The sequence below is a fragment of the Podarcis pityusensis genome, assembly GCF_964106645.2.
Source record: "Podarcis pityusensis genome assembly, chromosome: 1".
Taxonomy (NCBI): Eukaryota; Metazoa; Chordata; class Lepidosauria; order Squamata; family Lacertidae; genus Podarcis; species Podarcis pityusensis.
The window spans coordinates 20,464,994-20,483,797 of record NC_138028.1 but is presented as its reverse complement, the minus strand read 5'-3'; the positions used below and the strand labels follow the sequence as shown (position 1 = coordinate 20,483,797).

At 45.4% G+C, this 18,804-nt stretch overlaps 1 protein-coding gene and 1 long non-coding RNA gene across 3 annotated transcripts in view; one reads left to right on the top strand and one right to left on the bottom strand.

Annotated features, from left to right (window-relative positions):
• SYNE3 (spectrin repeat containing nuclear envelope family member 3) overlaps positions 1-18,804 on the bottom strand; it is a 97,330-nt gene that overhangs the window by 18,070 nt on the left and 60,456 nt on the right. For both annotated transcript variants that reach the window (XM_081016085.1, XM_081016086.1), the window contains exons 16-18: positions 16,292-16,444; positions 14,765-14,914; positions 12,415-12,453 (exon numbers count right to left, since the gene is read on the bottom strand). In XM_081016085.1, coding sequence (XP_080872211.1) covers positions 12,415-12,453; positions 14,765-14,914; positions 16,292-16,444 — 342 coding nt within the window. The remainder of the gene's footprint in view (positions 1-12,414; positions 12,454-14,764; positions 14,915-16,291; positions 16,445-18,804) is intronic.
• Positions 456-8,666, top strand: LOC308470635. The gene is made up of 3 exons (XR_013982501.1): positions 456-534; positions 2,468-4,585; positions 6,081-8,666. It is a non-coding gene; the product is annotated as an uncharacterized lncRNA (long non-coding RNA).

The window sequence follows — 18,804 nt, the reverse complement described above, 5'->3', positions numbered from 1 at the left end:
GTTCACTTTGGCCTCTCGCTTGACCCACCATGGGCCTGCGGCCTTTGGAAGGTTGCTCAGAAGCAGAGGCAGAGTTAGGTTTAAAAAAAAGGTAAAAAAAGTTAAAGTTAAGCCCAGTCAAAGGTGACTATGGGGTTGTAGCGCTCATCTCGCTTTCAGGCTGAGGGAGCCGGCGTTTGTCCACAGACAGCTTTCTGGGTCATGTGGCCAGCATGACTAAACCGCTTCTGGTGCAATGAAACACTGTGACAGAAGCCAGAGCGTACGGAAATGCCATTTACCTTCCCGCCACAGTGGTACCTATTTATCTACTTGCACTGACGTGCTTTTGAACGTCAGTTGGCAGGAGCTGGGACAGAGCAACGGGAGCTCACCTCATCATGGGGATTCAAACTGCTGACCTTCTGATTGGCAAGCCCAAGAGGCTCATTGGTTTGGACCACAGCGCCACCTTTGTTAGGGTAGTGTAACTGGTTCAGATGCACTGGGGCACCACAACAATGCTATAGAATGGGGTGCAATTGAGACTTCCGGGTTAGCGCGATCGGCTAATGGCGGATTCCCTCCGAGCTCCGGAGGGAATCGGCTTGACAGGGGCTGGGTCTTGCCGTGCCGGTGACACGGGGACCCTCAAAAACCACGGGCATAGGAGCCCGTGGACATGGTGACTCGGCGGGCATCGTTAAGCGCCCTCCCGACTCGCGAAGGAGCCTTTTTAAAGGCTACGGAACGGGTGCCGGGGAGTGGCGTGGTGCTGTGAGTCTTCTGCTTCCCCTGCCGAGCGAAGCCGCATGCCATTTGTCGGAGAGCGCTGACTTCTTCCTATTAAAATTTGGACTTAAAATCAAGAACAACAACCCGTGAGTAATTGGGAAATTGGATTACAAATAATTTGATTATGAATTTGGCACGAGCGGGGGAGGTGAAAAAAAAGGGAAGTCCGCCCCCCCTTATTGTAAACAGTTTGAAGCAAGGAGCTGTCAACTAAGGTTGCGTGAAGAATTGGGGTAATTCGATAAAAGATATAAATTCCACAGATTTAAAGGACTAAGCTAATGTGCCGGAGGACAAAAGTTTAATTATTTGGACTAAGTACCACCTTTCTCAAGCCCGGGAGTAACCCGTGAAAAGAGCCTGCAGAGGATTTATAGAAAACTTTTGACAGCTGTCAAATTAGCTGTCAAAGCCGGAAAAATCAAAGCTTAAATTCTAACCGGCTATACTGCTACAAAATATTGAAAGTAAAGAAAGACTGATACAAATAAACTTGATTTCTGGATCGGAAGGGAAAAGAAATACTAAGTAACTAGAATCCCTCTAGAGGGGATTCTTGGATATTACAAGAATGGAACTAGGTCGGGAAATACGAGCTGACTTGCAAGAGCTTATTTTTCTCATGGGAAAGCTGCAAGAGAGGATAGAGCAAGGCCATGTTTTGTCTACAAGTCCTACGAAACCGAAGTCAACAGAAAATATACCTACTGAGTTGGAAAGGGACTTGATGCTCAAAACACAGGCAGCTGGACAAGAAAAGAAACCAAAGACTAAGACATCAGCTGAACAGGAGGAGCAGAAAGAAGGGGTGGCTGAAAAGCTACAGAAGATAAAAGAGAGCCGGAGACCTGCCAAGAAGAATTCCAATTCGACTAAGATGAAAACTGGATTATTTGGGACATATAGACTTAAGAAACAGAGTTGGAGCTCCACCTCTAAACAAGTAGGCCTTGCTGGAAGAAATATGGTTAACATGGAGAAGGTACTTCCCCGACCTGGGGTGTTCAATATGAAAGATTTTCGAAGAAGCCGGCGGAAAGGGACTGAGAGAGATCCGAGAGCCTCGGACGTAAGGTCACCAGGCTAAAAAGATGGACTAATTGGACTTTGGTTTGGGATTGAAACCGGGAAGAGAAGGGTGGGGTTTAGAAGTCCAAAGGGGGCCTGATTTTTATTTTGCAGTGTAAAACTATATGCTCTTTATTATTATAAGAATGGGGAATCTGTGGATGGGAATTAGGGACAATCTTAGGGAAGGTATTTTATTATTTGTTTTTATATCTCTTTTTTTTTATCTCTTTTTATGTATGATTAAGGTATATATTCTAAAAATTGCTAAATAATCTAAATTAATGGATAATAATGAATTAAGGTTTAAAATTATTATAAAGAATCACATTAATAATTTATGGTTAAGTAAATTAATAAATTATGATTAGGACATTAAGGATAAAAACTTGCTTGAATAAACAATCGGAGTTGGAATACAATAAGGGGAGGCGTGGGGAAGTCATGAAAAGAAGTTATTGAAAATGAGACTTAAAAGGTGGAATTTTCTTTTTTCTTTTTTATGTTGTGTTTTGTGTTATTTTTGTGTGTGTTTTTGTTTTGTTTTTTTTGTAACCTTTTGAAACTTTAATAAAGATTATTTAAAAAAAAAAAAAATAGAATGGGGTGCAATTGACGGGGAGAGGCCAGATTTTAGTGTCGCACAGGGTGCCACTGAAATATGACAGCCAAAAGTCTGCCACTATCGGAAGGGAATGTGGTCCCTGTTTGAAAAAAGGCTCCCTACATCTGCCTTATACCAAGGTGCCTTAAGAATGCAAGCAGAGCCTCCTGGACCATGCCAATGACCACAGCAGCCAACCAGATGTTTGCAGGAAACCCTCAAGGAGGATCTGAGCACAAGAGCACTCTCTCCTCCTGTGGTTTCCAGAAACTGAAATTCAGAATCTCTGCTTCTTCTGACTGGAGGTAGAACATAGCAACCGTGGCTGGTAGTCATTGGCAGGCGTACCCTCCATGAATTTGCCTTATGTATGAATTTGCCTTATCTAGGGTTGTAGTCTTGCCAACAAAGGTCCGTATAGTTAAAGCTATGATTTTCACAGTAGTGATGTATGGAAGTGAAAGCTGGACCATAAAGAAGGCTGATCGCTGAAGAATTGATGCTTTTGAATTATGGTGCTGGAGGAGACTCTTGAGAGTCCCATGGACTGCAAGAAGATCAAACCTCTCCATTCTGAAGGAAATCAGCTCTGAGTGCTCACTGGAAGGACAGATCCTGAAGCTGAGGCTCCAATACTTTGGCCACCTCATGAGAAGAGAAGACTCCCTGGAAAAGACCCTGATGTTGGGAAAGGTGGAGGGCACAAGGAGAAGGGGACGGCAGAGGACAAGATGTTTGGACAGTGTTCTTGAAGCTACCAGCATGAGTTTGACCAAACTGCGGGAGGCAGTGGAAGACAGGAGTGCCTGGTGTGCTCTGGTCCATGGGGTCACGAAGAGTCGGACACGACTAAATGACTAAACAACAACAACAACAACAAGGGCTGTAGCTCAGTGGAAGAGCATCTCCTTCCAAGCAGATGATTCCTGGTTCAACCCCTGGCATCTCCAGGTAGGGCTGGGAATATCCCCAGCTGGAAACTCTTGACAGCTGCTGCCAGTCAATGCAGACATTACTGAGCTAAACAGAGCAGACCAATGGTCCACCTAGCTTACTATTGTCCATACCAGGGTTGGAAAGCCTGTGGCCCTCCATATGTTGTTGGACTCTACCTTCCACCATTCCCAGCCAGCATGGCTATGTGTGTGTACATGGGTAGTCATGACCAATGGAATTTGCCAATACTCAGCTGGATGGACCAATAGTTTTAGAGTCCTGGATTGGCAGCTCTACTTGCTAGGCTTTCAGAGGCCATTAGCCAGAGAGGGAGATTTCTCCCCTCTTTTCCACACTTGGAGAAGAGCAGCAGAATGTCACTCACTAGTGACTAGGCTAGCACAGCTTCGCAGGTGCCTCTCCATGCCAGGCGTAAACCTTCGCCTGCTACATTTCTGCAGGCCAGGCTATTAAAAGCACAAGAGCACAGCTAGTAAAAAAAAGTTGGCAACCGTATGACTTCTGTAAAAATCAAGGCGGGAAAGAATAGTAAACTTAGATAAACATTCCACAAAGTGTAGAAGGCAGTGTGTAGGAAATTATATTTAAAATGTTTAAAAGTGCCACTAGGACTGAACTCTAGCTGCACGGGCGGCCTAGCTGTCCTCAGTCACATTTGCTCTTGACTCATCCTCCTGAGGCATTTTGACTCCTGCTGAGATGGTTATTGGGGAGCTGTGGGCTCTTTAGCACATTATGCAGAGCGTTCATTAATATAACTCCGTTCCAAATATATCGTGAAAAATGGTTCTGGTAACAGGCAGGAGAAGCAAAAACAAAAACAAACCCCTAAGCCTCCAGGGTTGGATAGAGTGTGCCTGTGAAAGTTGGCCATGTATTTCTCTGCAGTCGCTGCTTTCCCAATATTTCTGCCAGGAATATTGAACGTCACCTTGAATGAAGATGCCCAAATCGTGCAAGCAATCCAAGCATTTATGAAGAGGCAATTATTCCAGTGAAAAGGGGGGGGGGTGGAACTTTTCTTCTGCCAAGGGCTGCATCCCCCCAAGGGTAAAAATTAAGCAGGGGATGCTGGTGATATTTGGACCTGAGCTGGCAGTGTGTGTGGCCACCTTCTTTTATTTCTCTCTTTCTGCCACTCTTTCTCTCACACACTTTTCCTCCCCACGAAACAGGCGACAGGTCACTCTTTCCAGAGGCCTGAGTTCCTTGTTTGCAGAGGATTCCCATTCCTTCTCCTTCCCAGATTCCATCCATTTTGACTTCCTCCCCACACTCATCAAAAGTTGAGGACCACATGAATTGAGACTAAGAGCCTCAGTGTCTCAATGTCTCAGGGGCACCGATGAAGCCTGCAACCCAAATCCCCAAATGCCCTTAGCAGCCGTGTGTGACTCAAGAACCAGGCCAAGCATCTTCTGCTACGCTGCAAGAGGTGTTGCAATGCAGCCACCTGAGGGGTGATGGACAAATGCCTGTTGCTATTGCTAAACATAGCCTGCCTTGCATACAGGTTGCTGGGAGGATAAAATGGTGGACCGGGAAAAGCTTGCACACCACAATGAGCTTCTTGGAGAAAAATTAGGACAGAAATGCAACTAAATGATTCGCAGCTGTTGCCTGTTGATACAGTCTTGGTCTGCCTGAGTTCATTGTCAACTCAGACTTGAGGAGATGTTTGTCTGGGCCCTACTCCCTGAGCTCCTTTTAGCTGATGATGCCAAGGACTGAACCCAATGCCTTTTTTCATGTAAAACCGTATCTTCTGCCAATGAGCTTATCCATATCCACTGCCTCCATTTGGAAATGTTCTAAATACACCTTCACTGGAGATTATTAAGCAGAGGTTGTGCCATTATCTATCAGGGATGCTGTAGTTCTGAATACCGGAGAAAAGGCAAGGATGGGGAAATGTGGCAGAGGTGTATAAAATTATGCATGGAGGAGGTGAACAGAGAAAAATCTTTCCCCTCTCTCACACTAGAACACATGGACATCCAATGAAATTGAACTTTGGAAGATTCAGGACAGGCAAAAGAAAGTCCTTACATGGCTTCACTGTGGAATTTGCTCTCCCAAGAGGCTGAGATGGCCACTAACTTGGATGGCTTGAGAAGAGAATTAGACCAACCTGGGACTGGAGCTGGCTGGCTTTTATCTGCCCCGAGGCATAGGGTGGCCCCGGTCCACCAGTGACTCGCCTCTCCTGGCCTGGAGGGGAGCACTCCTCCTGCAGAAACTTAGTTCCCTCCGCCTCTCTGCCCTGAGCCTCTGCAGCTCAGGAGAGGCTGGAGGGTTACCGGACCCAGAGGCAACCTCCTCTTTCCCTGATAGGGCTGAGAGTGGAGCACCTGCAGGCAATGGGTCCTCCATCACCTCAGGGACCGGAGCAGACTCAGCTGGTGCCTGCACCTGAGGATCCAGCACAGGTGAGGACCCTTCAGGCTCAGGCTCAGGCCCCAGCCCAGCTGGTTCTGGAGGCAGGGACTCCTGTGCAGGCTGGGATTCCTCAGGTTCAACCTGTGAGTCTGAATCCCAGGCCACCACATCTGATGGCTATGTTTTACCTCCATTGTAGGAGGCAGTATGCTCCTGGGTACCAGTTGCTGAAAACCACAGGAAGGGAGAGTGCTCTTGTGCTTCCTCTCCATGAAGCAGGCTGATGGGGAAGGGATAGATCACTCTTTCCAGAGGCCTGAGCTCCTTGATTGCAGAGGATTCCCATTCCTTCTCCTTCCCAGATTCCATCCCAGTGGGACTTCCTTCCCACATTCATCATTGAGGACCACATGAATTGAGACCAAGAACCTCAGTGTCCTGCTTGTAGGTTTCCCATAAGCACCTGGTTGGCCACTATGAGAACAGGATGCTGGACTAGATGGGCTAACGGCCTCATCCAGGAAGCTCTAATGATGTCTGGTTGATATCAGGAGCATGGTGTCCTAGTATATCCATTGGGCTTCCCATAGGGATCTGATTGGCCATTGTAAGAACAGGATGTTGGAGTTGACGAGCTTTGGTCTCATCCAGCAAGATTTCATGTTCAGATTCCTTCACTGAGGATTGAATAACTAGGCTGTAGGACCTCAAAAGTCCCTTCCAACTCTAAAATTCTGTTTTACAGCAGTGAAAGAATTTTACTCTCATTGATGTTTCTAGCATGAGGACCTGAACCAAGAGCCTTCCAGAGAAGGAGTGAGTGAACTAGCATTGCTCGCGGCTGGCTGAACTTATTTGGTCCGACGATCAGTGGCGACTTTCTAAATGAGACGCAATTGCAGATCCTGACTCTCCATCTGCTCCAGGAGATTACATCCCACAGCATCTCAAAGGGAACCAATTAGGCAGTCATGAATCTAATAAATCCTAATTACTTTGTTTGTACAAACAATGAGGCCCAAATCATTTGCGCAGCAAGGAGCTTTAATTAGGGTTGAGCACTGCAGAAAATAAACCAGACAAGAACTGCTGAACCCCATAAATAACCTGCTTTGATTTCCAATTGACGCTAAGTATGCTCCTGAAATACTTTCAGCAACTTGGAAGCCAACCTTTGAAGAAACATTTATCATCATTATTTTTTTAAATATTTGTTTTTACAATGCTCCGTCGTATGCGAAGAGGCAATAAGCTATTCCATCACTGTCAGCCTACGGGGGAGAAACCACAGGCCCCAACGCATTAGCTTTCTCAATTTAATCTTACAGTCTTCTGTTTATGGATAAAATTATGCTAGTGCATATTTGCCGTTTGTTTTCTATCTGACATCTTTTTCTCTGTGCGCGCTATTTATCCAAGCAAGGTTTTTATGCTCGGGGATGATCAAGAAATGGTTCTTTTATTATTGCAGCCCAAGCGTACACTTACGAGTGAGCAAGGCCACATTCACAACATACATTTAAAGCACTAGGGGCTGTGGTTTGTTAAGGGTCCTGAGAGCTCGCAAGGGGCCTCTGTTCCCCACCCAGAGCTGCAATTCCCAGAGTGGTTTAGCAGCCAATTCCTCTTCCCAGGGAACGCTGTGAATTGTAGCTCTGTCAGAGGTACGGGAGTCTCTTAACAACTCTCTTCACCCCTAACAAACGGTAGCCCCAGAAGTCTTTGGGGGAAGCCATGATGGTTTAAAGTGAATTCCCTCCTTGCGCTCTGATTTTGTCAATGTGCATATGTACTCCTGTGCATTGGTGGCTTCTAAAATGGGGTTGGGGGCAGAGAGATGGGCCTGAGGAGCAGCAGACTGTAGTCCAAAAATATTTGAAAATGGAAGAAGGGCAGACAGCTGGAGAAACACCAAAGTAATTCCATACTCCTCATACATTGGGATGGGGAGAATTTTTTGAGCATCCCTAGTACATATGTATGCAAACGCATATATGAGTTATGTATTTTTTGTGTTTTTATATTGTAAAACTGCCCTATGATCCTTGGATGAAGGATAGTATAGAAATTTAACAAACATGTGCATTAAATGGATGGCGTGAATGCTGCCTAAGTATCATTGAATCACTGGAACTTATTTCTAGCAAAACATGCACAAGATTGCACTGCTCATGAAATCTAACTAGCTCTATATCTCTATAAATGTTCATATATAAGCCAGCGGGGATAGGGTTATCTAAAAATACAAGCAAAATAAGCAAATATTAAAATGGGGGCGGGGGATGGCCTTGATTGGTCTTTCGAACCATCCCTTACAGAGAGGAAAACTGTATTTTTGTCTCGGCGTCTGGCAATGTTCCCATCAAGAATTAAATACAGCATGTTTTCCCCCTAGGGGTATAATGGATGCTAAGAGAAACATTCCTGCCGCTTGAGCTGTTCCTACTGAGGGAGGGAGATGGGAATCAATCGACTTTAGCCAAGCCCTGGCAATATCCAACATTTGATTTCCCCATCCTACTAATAGCCAGAATCCAAAAGCTTGTGCAGCCACATGGAATGATGTGGATGCATCTGAGGTTGCAGCACTGCTGAAGCTAAGCAGGTAATATAGATCATGTCAATTCCTTGGATGAAGTGCCATCAGAACCTCCATGCAAGAGGAAGAACATTCCGTGATGGATCGTAGGGGCATTGTAGCAGATTCTTGGTGCCTCCTTAGTGGACAAACAACTAGGGGAAAATCTCTCCTGAGGGCAAATGGTCTGAAAACCACTGGCTTAATTTAATATATCCTCTTCATCCTGACTGACTTACGATGCCCTTTTAAATGTGTTTTGTGTGTGTGGGGGGGGTATTTTTGGTTTGTGTTTGTTCTTGTTTTGATTACCGTATTTTTCGCACCATAGGACGCACCGGACAATAGGACGCACTTTGTTTTAGAGGGGGGAGAACAAGAAAAAAAAATTCTCCCCCTCTCTGCCCAGCGCCCCTTCAGCGAAGTGGCAGGAGGCGCTGCGCAGAGAGGGGGAGAACTTTCCCCCTCTTGTTTTCCCGCTCTAAAACAAGGTGCCGTTTAAGGTGCGTTCAGGCGGCTACCTTGGAAGCCTGGAGAGCGAGAGGCGGCGGTGTGCACTGACCCCTCTCGCTCTCCAGGCTTCAGGTTCATTTCGACCTGCTCTTTGGGGCTGGCGGGGGGAAGCCCACCACCAGCCCCAAAGAGCAGGTCAGGGAGCAGCGGAAAGGCGCAGCAGAGAGGCTCCTGCCATAGCCGCCAGTCACCTCTCCAGCCGGGAGAGCGCGCGCGGGGCTAAAGCAGCCCCCTGCGACCCTCTCCTGGCTGGAGAGGTGACGGGCGGCTATTGAGGCTCTTGCCATAGCCGCCCGTCACCTCTCCAGCCGGGAGAGCGCGCGCGGGGCTAAAGCAGCCCCCCGCGACCCTCTCCCGGCTGGAGAGGTGACGGGCGGCTATGGCAGGAGCTTCTATAGACGCCCGTCACCTCTCCAGCAGCCCCACGCGCGCTCTCCCGGCTGGAGAGGTGACGGGCGGCTATGGCAGGAGCCTCAATAGCCGCCCGTCACCTCTCCAGCCGGGAGAGGGTCGCGGGGTGCCCGCGCGCGCTCTCCCGGCTGGAGAGGTGACGGGCGGCTATAGAAGCTCCTGCCATAGCCGCCCGTCACCTCTCCAGCCGGGAGAGCGCGCGCAGGGCTAAAGCAGCCCCCCGCGACCCTCTCCCGGCTAGAGAGGTGACGGGCGGCTATTGAGGCTCTTGCCATAGCCGCCCGTCACCTCTCCAGCCGGGAGAGTGTGCGCGGGGCTAAAGCAGCCCCCCACGACCATCTCCCGGCTGGAGAGGTGACGGGCGGCTATTGAGGCTCTTGCCATAGCCGCCCGTCACCTCTCCAGCCGGGAGAGGGTCGCGGGGCTATGGCGTCTTCGCTCCATAGGACGCACACACATTTTCCCTTCATTTTTGAAGGGAAAAAAGTGCGTCCTATAGAGCGAAAAATACGGTAAGTATTTTGTTGTTTTTTTATATTGTAATTTTGTGTTGTGAACCGCCCTGAGAGCTACAGATGAAGGGTGGTATACAAATTTAAATGACAACACCAACAACAATTTTGGCTAACAGTGTGTGTATTTCACTTTCCAGGGCAGCGGTGGGAGCACACTGGATGCTGAGGAAAACAGGAATGTGTAATCTACCTCATGGTAGGCTGCTGGGACATACAGTGGTACCTTGGTTTACGAACTTAATCCGTTCTGGAAGTCCATTCTTAAACCAAAGCGTGCTTTCCCATAGCAGCGGGGGACTCAATTTACAAATGGAACACACTCAACAGGAAGCGAAACATGTTCTTATTCCAAGGCAAAGTTCACAAACCAAAACACCTGCTTCCGGGTTTGCAGCATTCTTAATCTAAGTTGCTCATAAATTAAGCTGTTCTTAAACCAAGGTACCACTGTATATGCACACTTCCAGGAAAGGGTGAACCATATTAGAAAAAAGAAGACATTTAGGTCTCCTCAACTGTTCACCTCATAAAATGGCCAGGAGTGGTTCAAAGCAAAGCCATCATGGCTGAACTGCTTATGATACATCTTATGTCTATGTTAAAGCAGTCTTTGCCAACCTGGGGCCACCTTCTGCTCCCATCAGCCCCAACCTGGGAATAGTCAAAAGTAACTGGAGGGCACCAGGTCAGCGAAAACTGCTTTAAAGTGTTTGAAATTTTAAAAATTACTTTCACATTTTAGTGTACTTTCCTCTAATGTTTATTTTGACTTCACCAAGTGCAACTCTTTCTCTGTGTTCTTGAAGCACTCCTCTCTCTAGATATATTTTCCTTTACAATTTTGTTAATGGTAAATGAGATAAACAAGGAGAGCTAAAAGAGACTGGCTGTTCTGTTTTTTTTAATATATATAAATTTTAAATAAAGATTTCTTAGTTTACTAAAATATGTGCATTGTCTCTTTCTTCAAGTTGTGTTTTCTACAGATCAGTTTCATCTGTTGTGAGACATTAGTGTTGCATGCAGTATTAGGTTGGGAAGAAAAGAGGGGGAAAGAGGGGTCAGCTGGCACTGCTTCTATTTTTCTACTCAGTGTATGTGTGGGGTTTTGTGTCGGCATCACTTGTGGGGGTTCTCTTTCTATTCGCTTGTTATATTTCCTTGGTGGTGAGAGAGGTTGGGGGTGGCCTAGGGTGTGGTTGGCTGTCTTTGGTTGACTGCAGTGAGATTTGTTTATATGTGTGAGAGGGTGGGTTTTGGGGTCAGGTTAGCCAGATTGATTTATATGCTGTCGGTGGATTCTTGTTGTTGTCTTGTTGGGCTACGTATGTGATAAAGAGGAACCATACCGGGGTGAAGGTGTCTTCTATTTGTCCCTGTGTCTGTTTCAGTTTATTGGTTAGTTTTTCTAGTAAGTTTTCCCATGCTATTTGATACCATTGGTCCATGTTCACTCTTGACAGATCTCTTCAGTGTCTGGCCATGATGCTTCTAGCTGCTGAGACTGGGTGGGTTATGAGCTCTTTATAATGTGAGTAGGCATTATTATCTTGGAAGATGTTCAGTAGGGCCAGTTCTGGGATGACCTCTAATATTTGTTTAGCTGTTTTACATATGTCTTGTATAACTGATGTCCAGAAGAGTTGGATTTTGGGACAGTCTCACCACTTGTGGAGGTATGTGCCTGTGGAGGTATAGCTTCTCCATCATTTTGGTGAGGCTCCTGGGCATATCAGTGTTAGTTTCAATGGTGTTAGTTACCATCTGTAAGTGAGTTTCAGGGTGAGTTCTTTTCTTGTAGCTGAGATGGATTTAAAGGGAGGTTTAGACCACATTCTAGTCCATTAAGCAGGGTTAATTTCATAGCCTATGTCATCCTCCCATTTTTTTTATTGTGTCTAGGGAGTTTGTGGGATTTTGGAGTAGTATTTTGTATATTGCGGATACCATCCCTTTACTGTGTCCCTTTGTTGTTAGGAGGAGGTTTTCGAAGGTTGTCAAGGGCCTAGTTGCTGCTGATTTCCTACTGGATTGTTTAAGAAGGCATTTAGCTGGTGGTGTTAGCCAGGGCATTTGGGTGTCCCCTAGTTTGTCTTGTATTTCTTGTGTCAATGTGGCTTTGTTATTTTTGTAGAAGTCTGCTAGGCGATATGAGCCTTTGATTTGCCAGGTTTTTACCTGGAGGTTTTGTGCTGCGTGATGGAATAGTGGGTGGTGAGCCAGTGGGATTAGTGGGATTGAGGTTGGGGACAGTTTGCCTGCTTCTTCCTTCCATGCTTTAAGTATGGTCTGTGTGAACCTGTTTATAGTATTGTGGGGATTTTCCTTAGTTTGTTTGGGAGAAATGGGTATGCTATGGTGGGGGTGTTTTTGATTATGTCTCTCTCCAGGTGTACCCATTGTTTTGCTTCGTCTTCTAGAATGCATCGGATTATGTGGCACACTTGGTTGGCAATGTAGTATAATTCTATGTTGGGGATTCTAATCCTGCAGCCGTGCCCTCCATAACAAAATATATTTCATTTCATTATTGGACAACTATGTTTTTAAAACACACAAACACACATATGCCCTTCCCTCTCCTTTTCTGTGAACAAACAAAAACACACTCTTACCTTTCTGAATGTGTCTGTCTCCTCCAAAGAGCTTGTTGCCTGTTTAAAAAAGACAAAAGCACTGGGGTTTTTGTTTTAAGAAAAGAAACCACGGTATCCCCATGGAACCTATAAGCCAATGTTTATTTCACGAGGGGAATGTTGCTTTAAATTTCTCATCGTCTGGACAAGCTAAAGCAGCAGGTGATTTTCTATTTAATGAGCTTTATAGCACACATCCAGTTTAAATTCCAAATGGATTTTGTTCCCTAGCAAGTTAAAGTCTGGTTTAGGCTTACAAGAGAAATAACTATGATTTCACTGACACCTTCTGACTAGTTGTAGTTTTGCAGGGGATGGCACAGTAAAAGCGCACCACTGAGGCTGGATTCCTACACACATTTACCACAGAGTAAGGACACTGGACATTAACTTCTTACTTGCACTTTAGCCAACATTTGATTGTTGTGTATTTTTTCCCATCTAGCTTTCTTATTACTCCATATTCACCCCAGTTTTTAAAAAAATCATTGCATTTAGAACTGGGGAAATGAAGAAGAGCAAATTCCCTTAAAATTTTAAGCACTTTTTTCATACAAAACAGCAAAGATTGGAGCTGCTTGGCCTGCCTCTCCCCATCTTTTCCCAAATTACATGCAGACCAGCTAAAGGCATGCTGAAACATTTCCCCAAACCTTGCAAGCGTCGGCCAGTGAAGTACCTCAGGGTAGGGGAATGTGCAGGGCAATGGAATCACACATTTCCCCCCTCCATTATAACAGAGACGGGGCGGGGGGATGGACCTTTTCCAGCAAGAGGGCCGCATTCCATTCTCTGCAACCTTCCAGGGGCCGCATGCCAGTGGTGGGCAGAGCCAGAGGCAAATTAGAAGGAGCAATGAATGCCAATATTCCCTTTGTACTGCAGGCTAGGTTTTTAACATGCACTCCCCAGCCCACCCCCACTTTCTATCCTCCATAGAAGAAGAGGAGGAGGAGTTTGGATTTGATATCCCACTTTATCACTACCCGAAGGAGTCTCAAAGCGGCTAACATTCTCCTTTCCCTTCCTCCCCCACAACAAACACTCTGTGAGGTGAGTGGGGCTGAGAGACTTCAAGAAGTGTGACTAGCCCAAGGTCACCCAGCAGCTGCATGTGGAGGAGCGGGGAAGCGAACTCGGTTCACCAGATTACGAGACTAAAACTTTCAAGGGTGTAAAACGTGGCCGGCGAGGAATGTTGACCTGGGGAGTGGGTGTGGCCTGGGCTGGGGACAGTTTTGAGGGCCAGGGAGAGGGGCATAGAAGGCTGCATTTGGCCCCCAGGGCTGAGTATCCCCACCCCTGCAGTGGAAGAAAATGAAGATGGTGCTGCTTTTGATGGCAGCTAGTAACGCATGCATCCACCTATAAAGACTCAGGTTCATAGTGTCAGTTTCAAGTACTTTGAATTTTTGCACGGCACAACTACAAACAAACAAAAAAACCCAAGAACATCTTCCCCCGCCTAATGCATTGAACTGATGGGTACCAACAGCATGGGACACAGGATAATCATAGACTCCTTTTAGTACCCTGTGATATTCCACATTTTAGACCGGTTCCATTGAACCTCCTCTCCTTCCACCATCACTTGGGGGCAGTCATTCCATCTGAGATGGGAAGCAGGGCTCAACCCATCAGCTTTCTCAAAAGGCCAGCTGTATCAGGCGCCTGCCGCCCCTGAACTGTGCCAGCTGGTCATTAGAAGAAACACTGTCTCAGAATTGGTGCCTGAGTTTTGTTTTCTGCTCTTCCCTCTCCCTGTTTCCTTTCCCCTGTTCGTCCTGGTTTTGTTTTGTTTTTAGATTGGAAGCCTTTTTGGCTGCAGAGTACAAGTGCTCCAAATAATAATAATAATAATAAAAATCCACGAAACATGTGAATCTGACCGTCAGACTTCGATATACCCATTTCCTACCAAGTATAACTGTGCATCTTTTCTTTGTTTATGACCATGCATAATATGGCTCCTCTGGGTAGAAGGGGAACAGCGCAAGCCTAACACCCCTATTCTAAATGGGGTAAGAAGAAGAAGAGTTTGGATTTGATATCCTGCTTTATCACTACCCTACGGAGTCTCAAAGTAGCTAACAATCTCCTTTCTCTTCCTCCCCCACAACAAACACTCTGTGAGGTGAATGGGGCTGAGAGACTTCAGAGAAGTGTGACTAGCCCAAGGTCACCCAGCAGCTACATGTGGAGGAGCGGGGGAGCGAACCCGGTTCACCAGATTACGAGTCCACCGCTCTTAACCACTACACCACACTGGCTTCCCAGTGTGTAATGTAAAAGATCCCCAATCCACCTATCCTCAGATCACAAGGCCTACCAAGGAGTTGCCGGAATCGTTCAGTTTCGACTTGTAGAGCATCCATCGGTAGCGCAGTTCCTCCAGATCATCGGAGTTCTTAACAATCGGCCGAAGGCGCAGGAGATCTTCAAAATGTTGCTGACCCTCAGGGACGCGAGACTGAAGCTCCTGGAAGGGAAAGTGGGGAGATAAAGCACTGTTTTGTTGTGCAAATGATGGAGGTGGTAGTGGTGAAGAGAGAACACACTGCCTTTTCCCATTACACATACAGTAATTAGGGGGCATTTCACAAATATTTCCAAAGGGGAAGGCGGATCACAAAGCGGTGAAGCTTCCCATTTTTTTATTCCTGTGTAGCTGCCTGGTTTTATTTTACATGGTTTTATATTTAAATATTTCATAAATATATATTAACTATATTTATATATTTCTTCCAAGGGTCTGGAAACCAAGCTTTAGAAGGAAAGGTTGACAGAGTTGGATATGTTTAGCCTGGATAAGGGGGATGCTAAAAAGAGATATCTTAGATATCAAATATCTTAAGGGCTATCACAAGGAAGAAGTAAAGGAAGAAAACACCAGTTAAGACAAGGATACAGTCACACCTTGGCTCCCGAACGCCTTGGGAGTCGAACGTTCCGGCTCCTGAACGATTGAAAAGGGGAAGTGAGTGTTCCTGTTTTCGAATGTTATTTTGGAAGCCAAACATCCGACGGGGCTTCCTGCAGCTAATCAGAAGCTGTGCTTTGGAAGTCGAATGTTTCAGAAGTCGAATGGACTTTTGGAACGGACTCTGTTCGAATTCCGAGGTACGACTGTATTGACAAGCTGGGACGTGTACAGAGGAGGGTGACCGAGGTGATCTATGGCCTGCAAACCAAGCCTTATGAGGAACGGTTGCAGGAGCTGGGCATGTTTAGCCTGGAAGACTGAGAAGATATATGACAGCCATCTTCAAATATCTCAAGGGCTGTCACATGGAAGAAGGAGCAAGCTTGTTTTCTCCTGCTCCAGAGCAGAGGACCTGAACCAATGGCTTCAAGTTATAAGAAAGGAGATTCTGGTGGCCTCACCTTCATTGGAGGTTTTTAAACACAGGCCACGTGGCCTTCTGGCAAGGATTCTTTAGCACTGGGCTAGATGCCCTTTGGGTTCCTTTCCAACTCTACAACCCCACTCTGAACTACTTTTAAAACTATGCTAGTCTGAAAGATGTGGAAAGACTTCTCTGGGGATATTGGGGACAGGCTTACAGCTCAGTTGTAGAGCACATACTGTGCATGCAAGGAGGTCCCTGGTCCAATTCTTGGCATCTCCAGGGAGGGCTGGGAGATGCTTTTGCCTGCAAACCTGGAGAGCAGCTTACAGTCTGGTCAGTGCAGTCAATGCTGAGCTTGGCGGACCAACGCTGTGGCTTGTCATAAGGCAGCTTCCTATGTCCCTAACCCATTGCAACATACCAGACTGGGGTGTCTTCTCAAGCACACATGCAAGCACACCATACAGTAATGCGAAATTAACGCAGCATCGTGGAGTGGAGCAAACCTTTAACTTGCTGCGCCTTGCTTTAAGCTCTTCACCACTGGATGGTTTTCGGGCGAGAATTTCGGACAGCTTGGCATTTTCTTCTTGCAACCACTGCTCAAAGTTCTTGATGAGCTGGAGATCATCAGTATCTTCCTCTTTGGCCATGTTCTCCTGAGTTGCAGAAACAATTGCAAAAGACACAAATGTAGAAGACAAGGGCATACACTTTCCCCCATGAGTTATTGAATAGTTGTATCCCATGCCCAGCAGAGTCAGCTATGAAACAAATCATTAATTTATCTTGTCTTCTGTCATCCCATTTGTGGAATGTTCTTCCCAGGGAGTTTCTCCTGGTGCCCTCATTATACACCTTTAGGAGCCAGGCGAAAACGTTCCCCTTCAACCATGCCTTTGGCTGACTAACATCCTGTATCCTTTTAAATGTGTTTGTGGGAGGTGGTGTGAGATTATTGTTTTGGTTTGCTTTTATTATGTATTTTGTGTTTTTAAACTTGCATTTTTATGATGCAAATCATCCAGAGATCTATGGATGAAGGATGGCATTCAAATACAGTGGTACATTGGTTCTCAAACTTAATCTGTTCTGGGAGTCCATTCGACTCTCGAAACCGTTTGAGACATATGTGTGTTTTTGTATGGAACATTTGGGAGGAAATAAGACGGTAAATAACAAATAACAAATTAATTATTGATGTATGTAATTTTTATTTCTCAATTATATTTAGTGGTAGTATGGTTGTAATGTTTTTTGTAACATAAAATCATTCAATAAAAATTATTTTTAAAAAAATTATTTAAAAGAAAAGAAAAGAAAACCAAGGCGCAGCTTCTGATTGCCTGCATGAGCTTCCTGCACTCAAGCGGAAGCCGCGTTGGAAGTTCGGCTTCCGAAAAACGTTCACAAACCGGAACTCTTCCGGGTTTGTGGCATTCGGGAGTCGATTTGTTCCGGAGTCGAGCCTTTCGACAACCAAGGTACCACTGTATAATAATAATATAATATTAATATTAATTAATAATATAATATTATTATTATATTATATTATATTAATTATATTAATATAATTATAATAATATATAATTATTATATTAATTATATATTAATTATATAATTATTATATTAATAATATAATAATAATATAATATTAATATTAATTAATAATAATTAATAATAACTAGACTGGGACACTATTTGATTTTTTAAATTGGATTTGAAAAAAAGTTTAAAGCAGGAGTGACTAACCGTTTTTTAGCCCAAGGGTCACATTGCCTTCTGGGGGCCACATGGACAGAGAAACCCCCACCGTTGATCCTTGAGGATTAGTCCTATTGTGACACAGGACTGGGCAGAAAGATATTAAACCTGTCTGCTCAACCCACAATGTAACCCACTGCTGCCGTTATAAATGTGCCCAAAAGTTGCTGCTAGGTTAGACTGAAATTTGGTTCTGAGGTGGGCAGGAAAATGCCAAGGAGTTGTCCTTCTTATGCTTGTTGGTGGGCAGAAGGTTTTCCTACCAGCTGCCATTGAGAACCACCAAGGAGCAGAACGCAGAACTCAGGAAGGAGTTCTCTGATCTGCAATGATGTTTCCCTGAGCACAGAGTTGGTCCCATTTGATTTCATTCTTCATTCGTTCTGAAACGAACATAGATCCCCAGTTTAGGGGAGACGCTAAGAAGGACTTTTAAGGTACTGGAAAAGACGGCGCTTTTCACATTCAAAACATTTCAGAGCCGAGAACAGGCTCCGTTCCCAAGGTGTTTGCCGTTTGGTTGAATGTCAGTGTTACAAGCTACACCCGCTGTGAATATGGCCCCAGGTTCCCTATTAAAAAGTTTGATGGCTGAACGAAGAGTTGTAAACTGCAGAAAACACACTCGGAATTAAAACAAAGCAGCACAGGCCTCTTTTTTTAAAAAAAGAAGAAGAAAAAGGGTCTGCTGCAAAATCAGGATTTAATTTGAACCAGGGCTCTCTCCAACATTCAGACCCGGCACCTGCATACTCAGTCCTGCCACCTATTTTCAATGTCAGGGGTCAGTCCTGGAACATGTAAAGCAATGGCAATAAAAAAAAGAGTGTGCCAATTGCCATCTGCAGAGTACATTTCCTCCCCTATTGAGTAACCATTGCCTGTCCCAGTTAGGACTGGGAATGAAAGGCAGAAGTTGGGAGTTTATGAGACTAGATTTGAGCTCCAGCACCCACCGTGTTGGAGCTAAGCCACTGCGTATAGGAAAACCCACCTCTTCGTATTCCCTTCTTGGCAAAAGGGCCAACGCTCAGTGGTAGAGCAGCTGCTTTGTTTGCAGAAAGTTCAATCCCAGGTATCTCCAGGTACTGTTGGGAAAGACTCCTACCTGATACCTGGAAAGCTGCTATCGGTCAATGTGGACATTACTGAGCTAGATGGACCAATGGACTGACTCAAATTAAGGCAGCTTCCTATGTTCACAGTACAATGCAAAAGAGAAAAGCTTTGCGCTGGCAGCTAAATATCAGTTCCA